The sequence below is a fragment of the Oreochromis aureus genome, linkage group 3 (genome assembly GCF_013358895.1).
Source record: "Oreochromis aureus strain Israel breed Guangdong linkage group 3, ZZ_aureus, whole genome shotgun sequence".
Classification (NCBI taxonomy): domain Eukaryota; kingdom Metazoa; phylum Chordata; class Actinopteri; order Cichliformes; family Cichlidae; genus Oreochromis; species Oreochromis aureus.
In genome coordinates this window covers 4,919,689-4,939,111 of record NC_052944.1, presented here as the reverse complement: position 1 = coordinate 4,939,111, position 19,423 = coordinate 4,919,689, and the positions used below count along the sequence as shown (strand labels likewise).

The following is a 19,423-nucleotide window of genomic DNA, read 5'->3' as shown; positions in this document are numbered from 1 at the left end:
GGACGCGTACGTGCTTGACCATGTATCTCACAGCAGAAAACTCATTCTCAATACTCATGTACATTCACTGCTCACTTCAATCTGACAACCCATCAAAGGAGTTTGTATTTTGTCACTCACAGCTCCAGATTGCTCACTTTCCTGAATACTATCCAGCACTGCATTAATCTTTACAATCAAATTACTTCCACATTTTTTAAAGTTTGTACGAAACAGTGAATACAGTAAGTTGCTGTCAGAGGTTTACTTGCAACAAATATAAATACATATTTTCAGTCTTGTGTCACAGCTGCTCATCCAAATTTCCCTTTCAAGTATCCCAGGGACTACTGGAAACAGATCTGGTGACTGAGCAGGTCATTGGAGTACAGTGTTGTCTATTATTGGTGAGTCAGTGCAAAATGTAGCCTTAGTTTCCTGTTGTAGCCGAGCGACATGGCCCCCAGTGTTGTCTTCTGTTGGTGCCCATTTGCTTAAAGGTCAAATGTGCTGTGCTTTCATAGATGCTCTTCTGTGTGGTTGTTATTTGTAATGAGTGGTTGTTTGAGTTACTGTTGGCTTTCTATCAGCTCAAAGTAGTCTGGCCATTCTCCTCAAACATCAACACATTTTCAACCAGGAAACTGCTACTCACTGGATATTTTGCCATTTCAGGCCTTTCCTTGTAAACCCTGGGGATGGTTGTTTAGGAAAATCCCAGTACAACAATGTACTTACACGAGCCCGTCTGACATCATGTGATGTGGGAAGCCAATCTCAGGTTAGTAATTCATATAAGCATGTAGACATGGTCAAGACAGCCTATTGAAGTTCAAACAGAGCGTCAGGTAGAAAGGTGAGTGGCATGGTTGTTTGTCTGAGTGTTTCAGAAACTGCTGATCTACGTTCCCACTCTGTCACAGTCCCTGTTTTGTGTTTTGGGGGATGTTTTCAGTTTTCTTTAGCTTGTATTTTTGATCATTTTTGTTTGCCCACCTGTAGCAACGTGTGGTTTGCAATCTCAGTCTAGGAATATGCTCTAGATGTGCAAAGGTCTGCATGGGCTAGCAACTAGCGGTGAATTCACTGTGTTCTCCAATAGTCCAGAACGCAGCACCTTCATCCTGCATTTGTTCTTATTGCTCCCACTGCAGACACATTTGGACGATGGGTGGACTGAACATTGTCTCATGGTTTGTAGTGATCCATTTTGGTTCACTTGTAGTTCACTTGGGTTTTTCTCTCATTTCAAACTCATCAACTGTTTCAGATCAGAGTAAACAAACTATTTATGTGAAAATTCCCCTATGTTTTCTGATTTCATACTTTCGTACTCGTGTAGTATCTTTTTGTTTTCAGGCAGGTTTATCAATCTCTGTTTTTTCCTGCTTTCCTTGTGTTTCTGTTTCTGGTTCAGTCTCATTTCTGTGTTTGTTTACGTTTCTGTCTTCTCAGTCAGTCATGTGTTCATGTTTGTTTATCTCCTGTCACTGTGTCACATGTCCTAGTCCAGGTCTCAGTGTTTGTTACTACTCGTTTTGTTTAGACGGTCCCTCGTCTCGTGTTTGTTGTGTTTAGTTTTGCTTCCCCTTGTCTTGTTATTCTGATTCCATTCAGCTGTGTTCCCCGGTGTTTGGGGAGGAACTTTCCTAGTGTGCATTTACAGTGGCTTGCAAAAGTATTCAGCCCCCTTGAACTTTTCCACATTTTGTCACATTACAGCCACAAACATGAATCAATTTTATTGGAATTCCACATGAAAGACCGATACAAAGTGGTGTACATGTGAGTAGTGGAACGAAAATCATACATGATTCCAAACATTTTTTACAAATAAATAACTGCAAAGTGAGGTGTGCGTAATTATTCAGCCCCCTGAGTCAATACTTTGTAGAACCACCTTTTGCTGCAATTACAGCTGCCAGTCTTTTAGGGTATGTCTCTACCAGCTTTGCACATCTACAGACTGAAATCCTTGCCCATTCTTCTTTGCAAAACAGCTCCAGCTCAGTCAGATTAGATGGACAGCGTTTGTGAACAGCAGTTTTCAGATCTTGCCACAGATTCTCGTTTGGATTCAGATCTGGACTTTGACTGGGCCATTCTAACACATGGATATGTTTTGTTTTAAACCATCCCATTGTTACCCTGGCTTTATGTTTAGGGTCGTTGTCCTGCTGGAAGGTGAACCTCCGCCCCAGTCTCAAGTCTTTTGCAGACTCCAAGAGGTTTTCTTCCAAGATTGCCCTGTATTTGGCTCCATCCGTCTTCCCATCAACTCTGACCAGCTTCCCTGTCCCTGCTGAAGAGAAGCACCCCCAGAGCATGATGCTGCCACCACCATATTTGACAGTGGGGATGGTGTGTTCAGAGTGATGTGCAGTGTTAGTTTTCTGCCACACATAGCGCTTTTGCATTTTGGCCAAAAGTTCCATTTTGGTCTCATCTGACCAGAGCACCTTCTTCCACATGTTTGCTGTGTCCCCCACATGGCTTGTGGCAAACTGCAAACGGGACTTCTTATAGTTTTCTGTTAATAATGGCTTTCTTCTTGCCACTCTTCCATAAAGGCCAACTTTGTGCAGTGCAAGACTAATAGTTGTCGTATCGACAGATTCCCCCACCTGAGCTGTAGATCTCTGCAGCTCGTCCAGAGTCACCATGGGCCTCTTGGCTGCATTTCTGATCAGCGCTCTCCTTGTTCGGCCTGTGAGTTTAGGTGGCTGCCTTGTCTTGGTAGGTTTACAGTTGTGCCCTACTCCTTCCATTTCTGAATGATGGCTTGAACAGTGCTCCGTGGGATGTTCAAGGCTTGGGAAATCTTTTTGTAGCCTAAGCCTGCTTTAAATTTCTCAATAAATTTATCCCTGACCTGTCTGGTGTGTTCTTTGGACTTCATGGTGTTGTTGCTCCCAATATTCTCTTAGACAACCTCTGAGGACGTCACAGGGCAGTTGTGGAACTGTTTTGCAAAGAAGAATGGGCAAGGATTTCAGTCTCTAGATGTGCAAAGCTGGTAGAGACATACCCTAAAAGACTGGCAGCTGTAATTGCAGCTAAAGGTGGTTCTACAAAGTATTGACTCAGGGGGCTGAATAATTACGCACACCCCACTTTTCAGTTATTTATTTGTAAAAAATGTTTGGAATCATGTATGATTTTCGTTCCACTTCTCACGTGTACATCACTTTGTATCGGTCTTTCACGTGGAATTCCAATAAAATTGATTCATGTTTGTGGCTGTAATGTGACAAAATGTGGAAAAGTTCAAGGGGGCCGAATACTTTTGCAAGCCACTGTATTCTACGAGACTCCATTGAGTCTTTGTTGCATCATCCTGTGTTGTTTTGTCCTCACTTACAGTTTGTGTTCCCTTAAGATTAGTTGAAGTTTGGTTTCCTAGTTTTTTGTGCTGTCTTTTAGTTTGAACTCTTTTTTGAACGTAGATGATATTAAGGGTGTGCAGCTACTGCATTGCATTTGGATAATCTCAGTACCTCACTGAACATGCCTCTGTGACTGGCCAGCATGTCATGGAGTGGGTGGGAGGAATCATCTAGCATTGTTCTCGTCTTGGACAACATCCACCTCTCGTAACTGTAACTGTCTCTACTTGGGCCTCCAACACTCTTCCCTTTACCGTCTGCAGTTAGTTCAAATTGCTGCTGCACGCCTTCTAACAGGTACTAGAAAGTATGATCACATCACCCCAGTTCTAGCTAATTTACACTGGCTCCCTGTCAAATACTGTATAGACTCAAAAATTCTCTTGCTTACTTTTAAAATTTTAAACAATTTGGCACCCAGTTATCTGACTGAACTCCTCCGCTTGTACAACCCCAGGAGAGCACTAAGTTCTTCTTGCCAGATGCTCTTAGAACAACCTAGATCGCGGCTGAAGTCCAGAGGTGATCGGGCTTTTGTAATTGCACCACCTACACTTATATATAACCTCTCGTAGTTCTGAGTCTATTCATTCCTTTAAATCACGTCTTAAAACTCACTTTTTTACTTTGGCTTTTGAATCAAATTAGTTTAATCATCCTCAGGCCTGTTTCATGTCTGTCACCTTTGATTTTTGTTGCTGTGTTTGTTTGTTAACTTTTTTCCTGTGCATTGCCTTTTAATGTCACGCTGATTTTTGCTGATTGTTAAGCACTTTGATCAACCTGTTGTTTTAAAATGTGCTATATAAATAAATAAACCTTAAACCTCTCGTACACCACCTTTAGAGAGTGCAGCTCCACCCCCAAAATGTTACTGGCCTTGCAGATCAGTTTATTGAGTCTGTTGGCATCCCAACCCTCAACTACAGCATGCAACACCATAGAGGATGGCACTGGCTGCAACAAATGCATAGAAAATCCTGAGCATTGTCTGACAGATGTTAAAAGATCACAGCTGCCTCAGGAAATAGAGACAGCTCTGACCCTTCCTGTAGTGTGAAGTAGTGTTTTTTTTTTAACCCAGTCCAGTTTATTGTCAGTGTGTACTCGGAGGTATTTATTATCCTTCACTGTGTCCACTTTGACCCCCTGAATTAAAACAGGTGTCACAGGTTTCCTGGTCCTCTTAAGATCCACAATCATTTCCTTGGTGTCTGTCACACTGAGCTGCAGATGATTCTGTGTGCACCACATTATATGACTCCATCTCTTTACCCTGACCGATGCAACTAACCATCACAGAGTCAGCAGGAAACTTCTGAAGATGGCAGGACTCTGTGCAGTGGCTGAAGTCTGTGATGTAGAAAGTGAATAGGAAAGGGCGGTTCCTTGTGGTGCCCCTGTGTTGCTGATAGTTTTTAAACCAAAGTTTTTCTTTATCTAAATAACGCACTAGCATATCCTGTCCTTTTACCACGTCACTCTAGTTATACTGTCTGTAATGCATTTACTATCAGTTTAACACTACCTTAACTCTAACTCTTTGCTTCTCTCTCTTACTTCTTTACTGTAATTTTAAAACTATCCATCACTCCTTTAGATATTGTTTTTACAGTTAGGTCCACATGTATTTGGACACTCACACAAGTTGTTGTTTTTAAACTGTTTACTGAAACAAATTCCAATTATAGTTAAATAACAGACAACATCTGTAGACTCTCAGGTTTCATTCGAGGGTATCAGTACATTACAATACATACATTCAAATTTAATGAAGGTGTTATGATTCAATGAAATGTCGTGGTTTGTGATCACATGCTGGCTGTTTTGATGTGTGGCTCCTCCCATTGGTGTACGTGTGTTTTTTGAATCTCCTCCCTCCAGGCTGGGCGTGTGGGTGTGTCTGTGGCTGGTGAAACAGGGTAGAGCGCTTATTGGCTGATTCAAACAAGCTCTTGAAGTCCGGATTGGATGACTGAATGGACAGCAGCCTCTTAACCTCCAGCTGACAGCGCCCTCCCTTGTCTCCTCTACACCCAACAAAGAGCCAGCTAGTTGTTTGTAGTTCTGAGCATCTGTGTGAGAAAGTCTTTTCGTACAGTGTGCGCTGTTTGTAATTAAGATATCTTTGTGTTGGGCTAACAGCATTTTTGTAAATTCTTATTCATGTGTGTACATTGAGCACTGCAGCAGTTCATTAGGAGTGAGAAGCCCTTTTTCTTTTTTTTTGGTAGGAGCTTAGTTTAGAGAATTGTCTTGTTTGCTTTTACTTTCTTAAACAGAAGATTAGAAAAAATCCAAAACTTTTTTGTTTGTTATTTTGACATTGTTCATATCTGAAGAATATAAACTGCTGATTAGCCCCTTTAGTTAGTGTGTTGCTGGCCTGTCATGGGAGTCATGGGAGTGGGGATCGCTCCTGCATGTTAGGTCCCGGTTACCCCTAGGCCGGGTTGAGGGTCGAGGAGTTTCAGCCCCTTAAAATGTGCAACCCTGTTTTTGAAGGGAGAAAAGTAATTATTTTTTAATACTCAAATTTCCCATTGATAGGGCCAATGTGAGTTTATCATTTTCCAGATTGAGTTGATTGGTTCAGCTGCCCGTCATGTGCGAAGGTAACTCTACTTGGACAAACTGCCTGAAATGCGTTGACAGAAACATTTTAGGGATTTTGAGTCATTCTGCACTCCGATTTCCTTAATTGTGTTAAAAAAATTTTAATCGCGTTAACCGTGATGGTGGATTAATTTGCGTTAACACGTTATTTTTGACAGCATTACTTTAAACACATCAATCATGTAATCTTTATCTATTTTGGGATTAGGAACTTCTGTATCATCATTAAATATCCACTAATGATATCCAACTCTTGCTTCTTAAAATCATCCTCTCTAGGATGTTTATTGTCGGTTGACTCAGCCAAGTCAGTCAGAAATGGCTCCACATAATCAAAGAATTTTATTTGGAATATTTTTTTAAATGAGGATTTGTTTTTAGTAATTCCTTCCTTGCTTCCCTTTCTTTCCATAGCAAATCATATTCTGTTTTATTTTTGATTGACATACTCTTAATTTGCAGCAATTTACTGGCCCCATAATAAAGTATTATATACAAGCTAAATCTCAATCACTGATCCCGAGTTTCCTCTTCTTCATTTATGGCACCAACTTAATTACTTCGGACATCATGAGTAGGAACAGTATGTTGTTGCATGTCAATGCTGCTTTATTGATCGAGACTCACCAGCCTTTTTATTTGATAAACACTTCTACAAAATAGAGGTATGAGGCTGTATTGCTTCCCGTCTATTGTAATGAGGAACGTTAGGTTGCTAGCAAACAAAACAAAGGAGCTAACAGCGATACTGCAGAGTCAGAGGGAATATGGAGACTGCACAGAGACCTGCTATCTTCAGAAGTTTCCTGATGACTCTTGTTGGTTTGATGCATCAGTGAGGGTGATGAGACGGAGAACCCGGCTGTGGTGGACTCCTTTGTCATGAGGTGTGAACAGAATCATCTGGAGATCAATGTGACAAAGATCGAGGAAATGATTGTGGACTTTAGGAGAACCAGGAAACCAGTGACCCCAGTTTCAATGCAGGGGGTCGATGTGAAAATAGTGAAGGACTATAAATATCTCAGAGCACACAGTGACAAGAAAATGAAGCTTATGCGTAGTTTCAATAAGGAAGCTCTGTGGTCTCACATCTGTCTGATGTCACTCATGCTGTATGATTAGTGTGGTATCATACATAATTTTTATAACTTATACAAATCCCGTTTTTTAATTTGAAATCAGAAAAGTCACACTGAGGGTAAACACAAGCAGCTCTGCGCTAACGTAGCAAGGCACACTGGCTGCGATGACGTTATGTTCACCATACAGATGCCCGCGTTAACCTGACCAGCACAGGTTAACGTGGGCGTGTTTCCTAAACAAGCAGCTGGTGTTAAACAGCTGTGTTGTCATCCGCGTGACACACAGGGAGACGACCTGTCAGTGAAACCGTCCCATCGGCGGATGCAGCACGTGAAACACGGAGAATATGTAAACAAATCTAATCTGTCGTAAAACTCATTTAACCTGAAACACCGGGAACTACTGGGAAGTTCCACAAGCCGCCATGTCTGTATTTAAAAAAAAAAAAAAAAAAATGGTTTACGCTTCTTAATTACACGTCATCTTTCGTCACTACCGCACCTGCGCAGTCGTCTCATACATTTAGCAAAGAACGGTCACAGAAAGGCAGAAAGAGAGAAAATATATTAACCTAACCGGAGGAAACGATTTTCTGTCCGTAAGGATTAAAGATATACGAGCCGATAGAAGCCGACTACAGCGGAGGAGTCAGAGCAGTGACGGGGACGGTAAACAACCATCGATGTGCCTCTGATATCCGGACATACAAGTCATCTTTTTTGCCTTAGTAGGAAGAGACGAGTCGCCGACAGAGAAACATCCAGACTGAAAGCATGAATCCCGAATAGTGAGTTTCACATTAAACACAATCAACTGCACGGTTGTTTTTATTGTATTCTTCCAGAAAGTATTTATTATGTTTGACTAGTTTTATGCTACATCATACCAGGCTGGTTGTACTAATGTTATGGAGAACAGCAGGTCACGGGCTTTTGTAAACAGGGTGCGAACAGCGTCTTTAATGTGTCAGCTTTCCCAGTGCGGTGTCTCCACATCAGCAAATACTTTGCTTGCTCGTGTCTCCCGTTTCCACTGTGACCGCCGGGACCTTTAACTATGACCCCCCAACAAAACAGTGCAGTGTAGAGAGAAACACTAATGTAGTAAAAAGGAAAGAAACGCGGTTATTGTTCATTTCAGATACTAGAGCCAAAACGTGTAACGTTAGCCAGCTGATGATTGGGCTGTACTGGCGTGTCATGGCTGACCTGTAGCCTGGGCGAACAGGCTCCGCCTACTCTGTTTCCCTTTTCTCCATGGAGACGGCCACACAATGGAACACACTCGAGAAAAATAAGTTTTTAGTCCCACTTGCACTTAAACTATTTCCATATCAATACTTTTTAGATATATGTAAAGGCAGTTCATTTGTGTTATTTGCATAGTTTGTTGCTAAATAAAAACATAGTTTCCACACTTTAGTTAGAAATTCTTGAATGTCATAAAATGGAATTTGTTACATTAATTACCCTGAATAACCATGTGTTTATATCACAAACACACACACACGTGATATAAATATTTATATATGTTTAAGGGATGTACGGAGATTATGACTGATTAATCGCACAGTCATAATCTGCCTGTGCACTCAGCCTCTTTGGTTGACCACAGTGAGTCCTGTTAAACCGCTGTGTGGTCTTCGACCTGCACCTCAGTTTCAGGATGCTGTCAGTCTTCTTAGAGCCAGGCCATCTTTGTAGAGCAGCAATTCTTTTTTTCAGATCCCCAGACAGTTCTTTGCCATGAGCTGCTATGTTGAACGTCCAGTATGAGAGAGTGTGAGAGCGATAACACCAGCTTTAACACGCCCACTCCCAATTCTCACCTGAGACCTCGTAACATGACGCTGGGTAGGAAAAAATGGCTAACTGGGCATAATTTGGACATTTTCACTTGAAGGTGTACTCACTTATGTTGCCAGGTTTAGACATTAATGGCTGTATGTTGAGTTATTTTCAGCAGAGGCAAATTTACACCGTCATACGAGCTGTACACTGACTGCTTTACATTGCATCAAAGTGTCATAGTTTCAGTGTTGTCCCATGAAAAGATATAATAAAATATTTACAAAAATGTGAGGTTTGTACTCACTTTTGTAAATATACATCCATTAGTGTGTAATTACATTTTCTAACATTTGATACATTTTCATAAACTTAGAATTAATCCATTAAATTTGTGGCAGTACACCAAAGGTAGAGGAGAGAGAACTCGTAGGCCTTCACAGGCTGTGGAGGCAAATTTAATTTCATGTTTGCACCTTCAGAGTCTAGATATTAAGGATCATACCTATGCTTTGTCATCTGAGAAGGGGTCCCCTTCACCTGGGATGTGAAAACACGATGCAAAGTAACAACTGGCATCTGAAAAAAGTGTCATCTCTGATAGGTTTGTAGCTTAAACCTATTCGCTGGAACGTTGAAGACAATGTAATTACACAGCAAAGCAAGACACGAGTAGGCAAAGTTCTTTATGTTTCTCGTGCACGGGAGAGAACTGGACAGGCGCCGTTCCTTTGCTTGACCCCAGTTTCTCTCGTCTGCTCCCCCCGTAACACTGCTCTTTTATTGAGGTTACATGAATATACATAGGTTCATTAACATATGACGTCTACATACACACAAAGAGTACCTTGCCTGTGCGTTGTGTAAGTGTGTGTGTGTGTGTGTGTGTGTGTGTGTGTGTGTGTGTGTGTGTCCTGTGAAGACTCCCCAAAGCTGGTGCCAGGAGTCTAACAGTACATCTAAACAAAAGGCTCTTATACTTAACCAGATACAGAGTAGGTGCCCTCCTATACCATAAATCAGTAAGAGCAGATATAACCTCTCTCCTGACCTTAAGTTGTGTGTGCATGCCAGAGTGCTCTGGGAGGCACACAGAGTCTCCACAGACTACTAAGGATCAAACCTCTATCAGTCTACAACTAATTATAAAACTCTAAGCATATATGAGTAGATATTTCTAAGCATAAATGACAATCAACAATACAAATCTAACAATCTCTTTCTCCTCACTTTAAGTCTCATCTTCTCTAACACACAAAAGACTGAAGGCCTACACTCAGAGTCAGAGTTGTTTTTTCTGCTGCAGCTATATGCAATTAAATTGGGAGGGGTAAAGGCCCCAGTATACTCACCGTTAGGCACAGGAAGTGGCTGCAGTATTCTTCTGAATGATGGGTGTTGCCACTCAGACAATATTGGTATAAAAGTGCTAACATATGAGGGGCAGAAGTGCAAATCGAAAGCAAAGACTTTGCAGCGTTTATTTATTGGCAATGTTTTTTTTCCTCAAACTTCCCTCCCTCTTCTTCTTTCACTTCTTCACTGTGTAAAACTCTGGATACTGTAGGTCTTCTAAAAAAGGAAGTCTCACATCAGAAGTGCTCGACTGACTGGTAGAACTCTCAAACATGTCTCACAAATTTAGAGGATCATCATTTAGCCTGGAGAAATAGTTTGTTGCTTTATAAGAAAGCCCTCCGCAAAGCCAGAACATCTCACTATTCCTCACTGATTGAAGAAAATAAGAACAACCCCAGGTTTCTCTTCAGCACCGTAGCCAGGCTGACAAACAGTCAGAGCTCTACTGAGCCAACAATCCCTTTAACGTTAACTAGTAGACTTCATGAACTTCTTCATAAATACAATTTTAACTATTAAGGAAGAAAACTACTTGTAACCATCTCACACTCAATCTTAAGTATGATCAAACTATCTCAATTAATCAGCTATGTAACACAGGCCTTAAAGCTGGCAGTAGTTAAACTGTATATATCACATTATGTTTGAATAACCTCCAAAAACAAATGTTATTTTCAACCATAGAGTGCCTAAAACAGCACTGGCATACTCATTTTAAATCGACCATTTATTATTTTTTTCTACTTTGTATACTAAAAATCTGACTGAACTGAAATGTTTTATTTTAACCATTTTTTTTATCCATCAGTTGCACACAGAGGATTTTCATAAATGGCAGTACTGTCACAGTAAGTCTCTCTCTGTGGTCAACCATAAGCCTTTAACAAACAAAGGATCATAGCAAGAGAAAAGTCAATCAAGCAGAATTCACGAGACAAAATAAAACATTGAAATTAAAAAGATGCTCTTTTGTGAACATAAAAATTGTACAATTTAAAAAAAATGTGATGCCCTCAAATTACAGAAACAAAAGTCTAGATAGTGACTATAAAAATGACTGACCAAGAACAGTCACAGGTATCGCAGCTTAACGTTTTCTTTGGCGTGTGGGGAGACGTTTAAAACATTCGTACTTTTGCAGTGGATGACTTTTCAGCTGGTGGAATAAATTCTTCGTACTGCTACCTTTTGCAGCAATAGTTTTACAGCATGTTTTGCAAATTACTGCATTTTGTTCAGCATCATCTGAAGCTCCTCCTGGTGCTATATTATCCCGTGTCTGGTAGGATATGAACACATGCTCACTGCAGTGTGCTGGGTAGAATATTTTCCAGTTGGGAGGGGGCGATAAATGATGCATTCACAGTGTGTGGAAGAAAAAAAGTGAATATTGCCGTGGTAATTTATACTCGATTGTTTCAGTAAAGGCATTTTAACCATTGTATGTGGAAAAACTTGCGATACCTATATATCGAGTCTATTCGATATATCGTCCACCCCTGATTTGAAGAACACTGTACTTCTCAGGGGTCGAGTCGTATCAGCTTAACCTTGCCTGTCTTCCAGGTATTTTATCTGCACACTCCTTTTGAAAGTTGTGTTTGAACAGTAATTGTAAAAGGAAAAAAAGTTGTATTGTCCATTGTTATAAAGTCACATAGGTCTGATTGATTGTTGTAAGATGAGGTAATATTGTATATATTATAGTATAATTATGTTTTTGTTTCCTGTGACTTGGTACACATTTGTTTGAGCATCCCTACTTCAAATTAAAAAAACAATGGTTCCATTTAATTAAAGGGGGATTTTGCACTTAGTCGGGGCCGTATTATAAAATCTTTCTCACTGTTTTTGATTTTGTTTTGTTTTTTTATTGCAATGGAAACTTTTCAGCCTGGTTCTTCTTATTTCAGTGACTATCTGTTCAAGCTCCTGCTCATTGGAGACTCTGGTGTTGGAAAGTCTTGTCTTCTACTGCGTTTTGCTGTAAGTAGTACTTCCTCACTTCACTTCTGTTGGACTGAATGAATGTTTTTTAACTGGTTTTGCTGTTGGCCTGACCAAATCATGCTGTCCCTTCCTTTTCTGCCCCCCTTCCCTCCTCTTTCTGTAGGATGACACCTACACAGAGAGCTACATCAGCACCATTGGAGTGGACTTTAAGATTCGCACCATCGAGCTGGATGGCAAGACCATCAAATTGCAGATTGTGAGGGCACATGTACACACAGAGCACCATATTTATGGTCTTCTTTTGTGGCTGGTTAAGGGAAATTTGGCCAGACTGTGACAAAACTTGCAATTCTGGAATCTGTGAGATGTCAGCTTTTAGAAAGTGGATTGTTTGCTTGGTTACATGGTGGACTGAACATGGGGTTCGATAGTTTATATTTACACAGCAGACCTGACGTCATGACTGGTGAACCTGGAGTGAGTGAACTTCAGTTTTTGACAAGTCACGCCGATGTCTCCCCGTCCCAGCTATCCCAGCCCATTGTTCTTCGGAGAATCTCTCAAGTTCCTCCAGATTTTATAATCCTCTGATAAGGAGCTTGATCTTCAGTTAACCCCACAAATATTTAATTGGATTCAAGTTAGGGCTCTGTGCAGGCCAGTCAATAAAGTTGTTGTTAGTTTTCTGAAGGTAGTATTTCACTATTAGAGAAATATGTTTTAGATCGTTGTCATTTTGGGAGACACAGCGATGATGCAAATCCGTTTTTGCTGTGACTGCTTCATGATACTAATCACTCCAGCTCTTGATACTTGGAAATGCTGTGATAACTTTGCATGTCCATCTCCTGCTTTGTGAGAATCAACAACTCTTTTTCCTCAAGTCCAAACTGATGTTTTGTTTTGATCGTTTGTGAAGTGACAGGTCAAATCCTTGCTGAACTTTTTATACTACATGTACATTGGACGATTTCATTGTAAACACTGGGCAACTCCTGAAAAACAACCCCACATCATAAACCCCCTCCAACAAGCTTTACACTTTGAAAGTCATACAAGTACTGTTCTCCTGGAAACCGGCAAACTCAGATTTGTCCATCAGATTGCCAGAATAACCCAAGAGAACATGTTTCTGCTGTTGTAGAGTCCACTGGCAGCATGCTTTACACCACAGCTTCCGATGCTTTGCGTTGCGTGCGGTGATATAAAGCTGCTTGGCCATGGAAACCACTTCCATGAAGCTCTCTATGCACTGTTCTTGACCTAATCTTAAGGATTCTGAAGAAAGTTTGTAGCAATTGATTCTTCTTAAAGTTAGCAACCACTGTTCACTATGCACCTCAGCATCCGCTGACACCAGTCTGTAATTTACATGGCCTACCACGTCACGTCTGAGTTGCTGTCCTTCCCAATTGCTTCCACTTTGTTATTGGAATATTTAGTATCAAGGTAATTTGGTGGCTGTACTTGTTGCACAGGTGGCGTCCTATAGCAATATCACGCTGGCATTAACTCCTGACAGGGACTCATTCTTTTACAAGTGTTTGTAGAAGCAGTTTGCATGCCTAGGTGCTTGATTATATACACCTGTGGCTATGGAAGTGATTGGAATACCTGGATGCAGGGATTTGGATCGGTGAGTGAATACTTCTGGCAGTATAGTGTATTTTTGACACTGCCCTGAGGCGTGTCTACTAAAGGTAGATGTGTTTCCTCAAAGCTTTCTAATTTACCAAGTCATTAAAAGGCTAGAGTCATCATTCTTCTGGAAAACAGAAATATTTGGTCTACTGGCAACTTTATAGAAATGTTACCTTTGTCAGAAATCAGACTACAGAAACTTAAAACAACGACGGCGCAGGTTAACTTTGGTCTGTTATTAAGTGTATCATGGATTTAGGGTCAGTTATGGACATTTAATGGGACCTGCAATGTTAAATGGTAAAAGCAACAGTTGACACTGCTTAACTGGTGGCTTCATGAATGTTTCATTTTTCACAAACACAATTGTTTTTCTATCATAATATGCTCACAGCAAATCAAAGGAAGAAATGATCTTTGTGCGTGTACTTGTTATAATTGTAATCTATTAATATAGCCTCCCTTTTTCTCCTCCTTCTCTCTCTTCGTCCCTCCAGTGGGACACTGCAGGCCAGGAGAGGTTTCGTACTATCACCTCCAGTTACTATCGTGGAGCCCATGGCATCATAGTTGTTTATGATGTGACAGACCAAGTGAGTGAGCGATCTACAATCCTCAGAGCAGGCATTTTTATGGAGTTATGGTCTATTTAATCTGAAGTAAAGTAAATAAATATTTGCCAATACTTGCTACTTTTATCTGAAGAAGTGGTAACTTGGTAAAAAATTACAGTCTTGTCTTGCTATGTTCTCCACAAGGAAGATTTGAATTTTTGAAGATACTTTGTATTCATGTTTAGAGACAGCTTTTTGTTCATTTTCACATTCTCATTGTACAGGAGTCCTATAACAATGTCAAGCAGTGGCTTCAGGAAATTGACCGATATGCCAGTGAAAATGTCAATAAACTTCTGGTGGGCAACAAGTGTGACTTGACGACTAAGAAAGTAGTGGACTACACAACTGCTAAGGTATGGCTGCTTATGAATAACTGTATCTCTCTCTCTCGTGAGGTCATTTTGATGGGACCTGATTATTCATATCAAATATGATGGCATATCTGGATGGCATTATAAAACTAGTTCATGTTCATGTTATTATTGGTTGTAAATCATTTTTATCCTGTTCTCTTAAAACCTCCCTCAAAAGCCTTCAGTTGATCCAGAATGCTGCACCGAGAGCATTGACGGGGGATCGTCTAAGGAGCTTAGAAAACTTCTTCAGTTCTAAAACCAAATGTTGGAGAGTCCCAGGTATTTAATCCCTAGTGGAAGATGGGATTAAATGCAGTTTTGAGATCCCTTGCGTGCTGCCTCAACTGCCACTCACATCTTGCATCGGGTGATCTCACTTGAAAGGGTGACCCCGATCAATAGTGGGTCAACTACCGTCTTAAGGGACAACTCCCACTAGGGATTAAATACCTGGGACTCTCCAACATTTGGTTTCAGAACTGAAGAAGCTTCTCAGATGAGAGGTGAAACATCTTCAAGAAACTTAAAGAAACTTTCTTTCTAAACTCCTTAGACTACCAGGACCTGGATGACTGAGAACCCACACAGACACTTGAGGCCACCAAATGGACTGAAATATTCTGACAGCAGATTTTACACTAGAAATTTCTTCTTATCTTTTCAGGAGTTTGCTGACTCTTTGGCGATCCCCTTTCTGGAGACCAGTGCCAAGAATGCCACAAATGTAGAGCAGGCTTTCATGACCATGGCAGCCGAGATCAAGAAACGCATGGGCCCCGGGGCCACAGCTGGCGGGGACAAGCCCAACTTAAAAATCGATAGCACCCCCGTCAGGCAGTCTGGAGGGGGTTGCTGTTAAAGGACCTACAACCACACCACAACCATCTCAGTGATTTCTCTACTCTGTTCCCTCCCATCACCTGTACAACTCACACCCCACCATATAACCCACTCCCACTCCCGACTTTCCCTCTGTGACCTGCTCGGACAGAGGACTAAACTGCAAAGTCAGATTGAATCTGTATGAGGGTTAATTCAGACCTGTTCAGCCTTTTGATTAGACAGAGAGGAAAGCAACCAGGAAACACTGAGACCATTTTTATCTTTTGCCGTGGAGGCAGAAGGAAATGAGATATGGCAGGAGATTGGCATTAATTTAGAATGAAATGGAAATAAACGATTAGGTTCAGATTTAAGTGAGGTTATTGCTACAAAACACACAGACACAGTAGTCTGATGGCACGAGTTACAAAAATTAAAGCCATTTGGCCAAATGCATTTCTGCTTGGGCTCCGTCTGTTTTTACTGATCTCAGCCCAAACTTCACTCCCTACAATTATTTACCTGCACACACTCATTACGCTACACACTGTGGATGACCTGAACTCTTTAGGATGCTAGCAGTCTTATAACTGTGACACATCATCGCTGTTTCCTGAGGAGGGTCTAGGATGGATGATGGTCTAGGGAAAGCCCAATCAGGGAGCCTCCTCTCCTTCATCTATTTCCTTCCTCTTCTGAGCCACTTTTTTATAGTGTGTTTAGACAAAAGCAAGGTGAATGTTTTTATTATGTAACTCTTGTTTGAGGAATCAGCGTTCTTTTGCCTCAGTCAGCCAATGTACTAAACATACAGACGTATGCTGTGAGCCAGCAGGAAACAAACCCCACTGACCGTGTCGAAGAGAATCTGTTTCTCTCTGTTGGTCTGTTTTTATGTTTTGGAACAGTTACATTTCCCCCCAAAGTTTTTAACTCGCGCACCTGGGCCTAACTTTGCTTCATCGTGTATCATGTCATGTGTAATATATAGTCACATTGTCTTTTTTCTGTCTGAACACACCTTGCTCGCTCTTTTTCAAACAGACTGGGACTCTCTGCTACGGCCTTCATGGTGCTGCACTCTGTTTCATCCATGTAAAGAGATGGAAAGTGTTGATGTGAAAGATGGGAGAAGGAGAACTTGCTTTCAGTCTCTTTATAGTGGCAGTTGTTGTGTAAGAGTAAAGTAACTAAGCGTCTCTTTGCAGCCCCGTATGCAGAGGCTGAACCACTGGGTTGGGTCACCTGAGCCTGACTCTTACTGTTGTTTTGTTGTTGTTGTTGATTTGAGTCAAAAATTCAGATATGAATAAAATCACCAATATTTGTATTTATCTACATACAATCAGAATGTAAGTATTGTAATAGAATCAGAGCTGCTCTGCTGGATAAACTGTGATTGCACCATTTCTAAATTATCTCGAGCATCTTTTTGCTACATTCTGTATTGGATGGTATATAAACTGATTTGGTTCGGGCCATGAAGGTGTTTCCCTGACACAGCACATAGATGATGAACGATGACTAAGCTGGAGTGAAGAGATTCACTCAGTCGTACCCATGTTTCATCAAAGCTTGCAGAACTTTTTGTCCCAGGAAATGTTTTAAGGATCTTAAAGGTTCCTTTAGACTGGAGTTCGTCTGTGTTTCCGCTGCAGTCTGGAGTCCGGGGACAGTCAGTCTACTGGAATGCAATAAAGATGAGCAACCATGTTATACTGTCGTGATCACTGTTCTCTGCTCTCTGTGTCTGACTGGTCAGTGCTGAGCTACAGTCCACAGAGCCAAGAGGCTACTGTGAACAGCGTGAATTTGAACTTTGGTGGCATTAAAGAGCCTTCACAGGATTTTTTGTGTGGAAGGTTGGACACATGTATTTTAGGATAACCACAGTGAAACTTTTCACAGTAATATTTGAGTGCCACTGCGTCTCTCTTAATCAACAAATTGTTTGCAAACAGTAAAAATTTCTGTCCAATAACCATCAAACAAGCTACAGAGGAGACTGGTTGTGAAATACTGAAGAGTAATGAATACAAGACTGAAATGTTCAGCATTACCAGCATCTCTCTAGAGTTTCTTTGTAAGTGGATTTTAAGGGGTAAAATAATTTCATTGGAAACTAAATTTCAGCCCTAATCCCTGCAGTGGAAACTCTAAAGGAACCTGGTTCTGGTGATAGAAACAGGGCTTTATTCTGACAACATTGGCAATATCCTGCAATTATCTTACAATAAATTTTCTGTCAGCATTTTGTTTTACATTTCCTTTTGTATTTTCTAATTCAGCCCTGTTGTCCAGTTACATAACAGCAGATTTCCTTGTTTGCAGATGAAGCTGGTGCAGAGATGTGCTGGTTGAGGGAGTTTTAGAAAAACTGATGTTCTTTGCCTGTTATGGACCACACGTTGTTTCAGTCCAAGAGTATCTCTGGTTCTTCATCAAATTCTTTAGTGCTCTTCTTTGTGTCTTGTTTACATTTGAATGGGAATTTGAATGCCTTGTAAGAAAGCTGTACTTACATACTGCAGTCAGTTTCATCTTGTGCCTTGTGTTTGTGGGTGTCTGGATGTCCAGGGACTGAGTGCTTTTGGTTTTATGGCCAGATATGGACTTCCAGTACTGGCCTTTATCCAACAATGTCAGAGAAAATTGGTAAACCTTAAGATCAGTTCAGTCCTGACCTGCTGTCATAAAAATTAAGCTCCCCAAATTCGGCTCCCTTCTCTCAACCTGGCAGCATTTCCAGCTGATGTGAGAGCAACTGCTACATGTACAAGGAAAAACACTGAAAGAAGAAACAGCAGACGGCACCTTGAAGATGAAAATATAAAAAAATGCAGATACCCCCCAAAACCCCAAACTTGTTGAGTCGTGTGTGTGTGTGTGTGTGTGTGTCTACGCATCAGTGTCTATCAGAAAGTTCTAGCTCTGCATAGAGTTGAATAAAGCAGGTGTGACGGTGGCTTAATGTGTGAAACTAACATAGAAGCTTCAGTTTGCAGAAGGTGATTTAGTCTTAATTGAATAGATGCTGAACAAGCAGTCATATTATAATCAACATGATGATGATGATGATGATGCACTTTGAGGATTATTTTTTTAATTAAATGTTTTCTTTCAGCAAGTCTTAATATTCTTCTGATTTATAGACACTGAATCCTGCTCTGCTGTGTAGTCCATGGAAATATAAGGAGACCGTCTTTGTTTCTGAATGTGACACATGTCAAACATTTCTCTTTATTTCACTTCCCATTTTGTTTCTTGTGGGGGATTTTGTTTCCTGTGTTATTTGGACTCATTCATTGCTGCTTAGTGGCTTAATAAAGACACTTGATGTTTATTTATAAAAAGCAGGTGCTCAGCTGTCACCTGCTGTCTTTTTTCTCTTTGGTGCTGTCTCCCTGCTAAGCAAGATGGCTTTGGGTGTGTTCACACACACACACACACACACACACACACACACACACACTGACAAAAAAAGACTGACCTAAAAGATGGGATCATGGCAAAGCTGGAAACCTGGTTGACAAGAAGATGTGTATGCAACATTGTGGACAATCCTTACTTATGTCCATCAACAAAACCAACCAGCTAACCCACACCATGGCAGCTGTGATCAGTGAGATGCTTAGTTTTAAGATAAACTTGAAGAGATAGAAAAGATGGAAGCCAGGAGGATAACCAGCTCCACCGAACCATCCAAGGTGTACTCTCTGGCAGGAGTCTGGAATGTGGTGAACACTAGAGGCCAGTTTGAAGCCAATTGCACAAAAGTCACCATGAAGTGTGGGATTTACCTAGGAGATGCTGTCTCCATT

General features: G+C 40.9%; 1 protein-coding gene across 1 annotated transcript; it reads left to right on the top strand.

Annotated features, from left to right (window-relative positions):
* The first annotated feature begins 7,557 nt into the window (after positions 1-7,557).
* rab1ba (zRAB1B, member RAS oncogene family a) lies at positions 7,558-18,945 on the top strand. Its single transcript, XM_031727199.2, has 6 exons — positions 7,558-7,854; positions 12,127-12,199; positions 12,327-12,422; positions 14,305-14,400; positions 14,646-14,777; positions 15,445-18,945. Exons 1-6 carry the CDS (start codon positions 7,841-7,843, stop codon positions 15,637-15,639), a joined length of 606 nt encoding a protein of 201 aa, XP_031583059.1. The 5' UTR covers positions 7,558-7,840; the 3' UTR covers positions 15,640-18,945.
* Positions 18,946-19,423: the final 478 nt, after the last annotated feature.

Excerpts from the sequence above, each read along its gene's own strand:
- rab1ba (XM_031727199.2), top strand. Across the intron at positions 12,200-12,326 it reads GTCTTCTACTGCGTTTTGCT|GATGACACCTACACAGAGAG; the intron begins GTAAGTAGTACT and ends CTCTTTCTGTAG. Across the intron at positions 12,423-14,304 it reads AGACCATCAAATTGCAGATT|TGGGACACTGCAGGCCAGGA; the intron begins GTGAGGGCACAT and ends TCGTCCCTCCAG.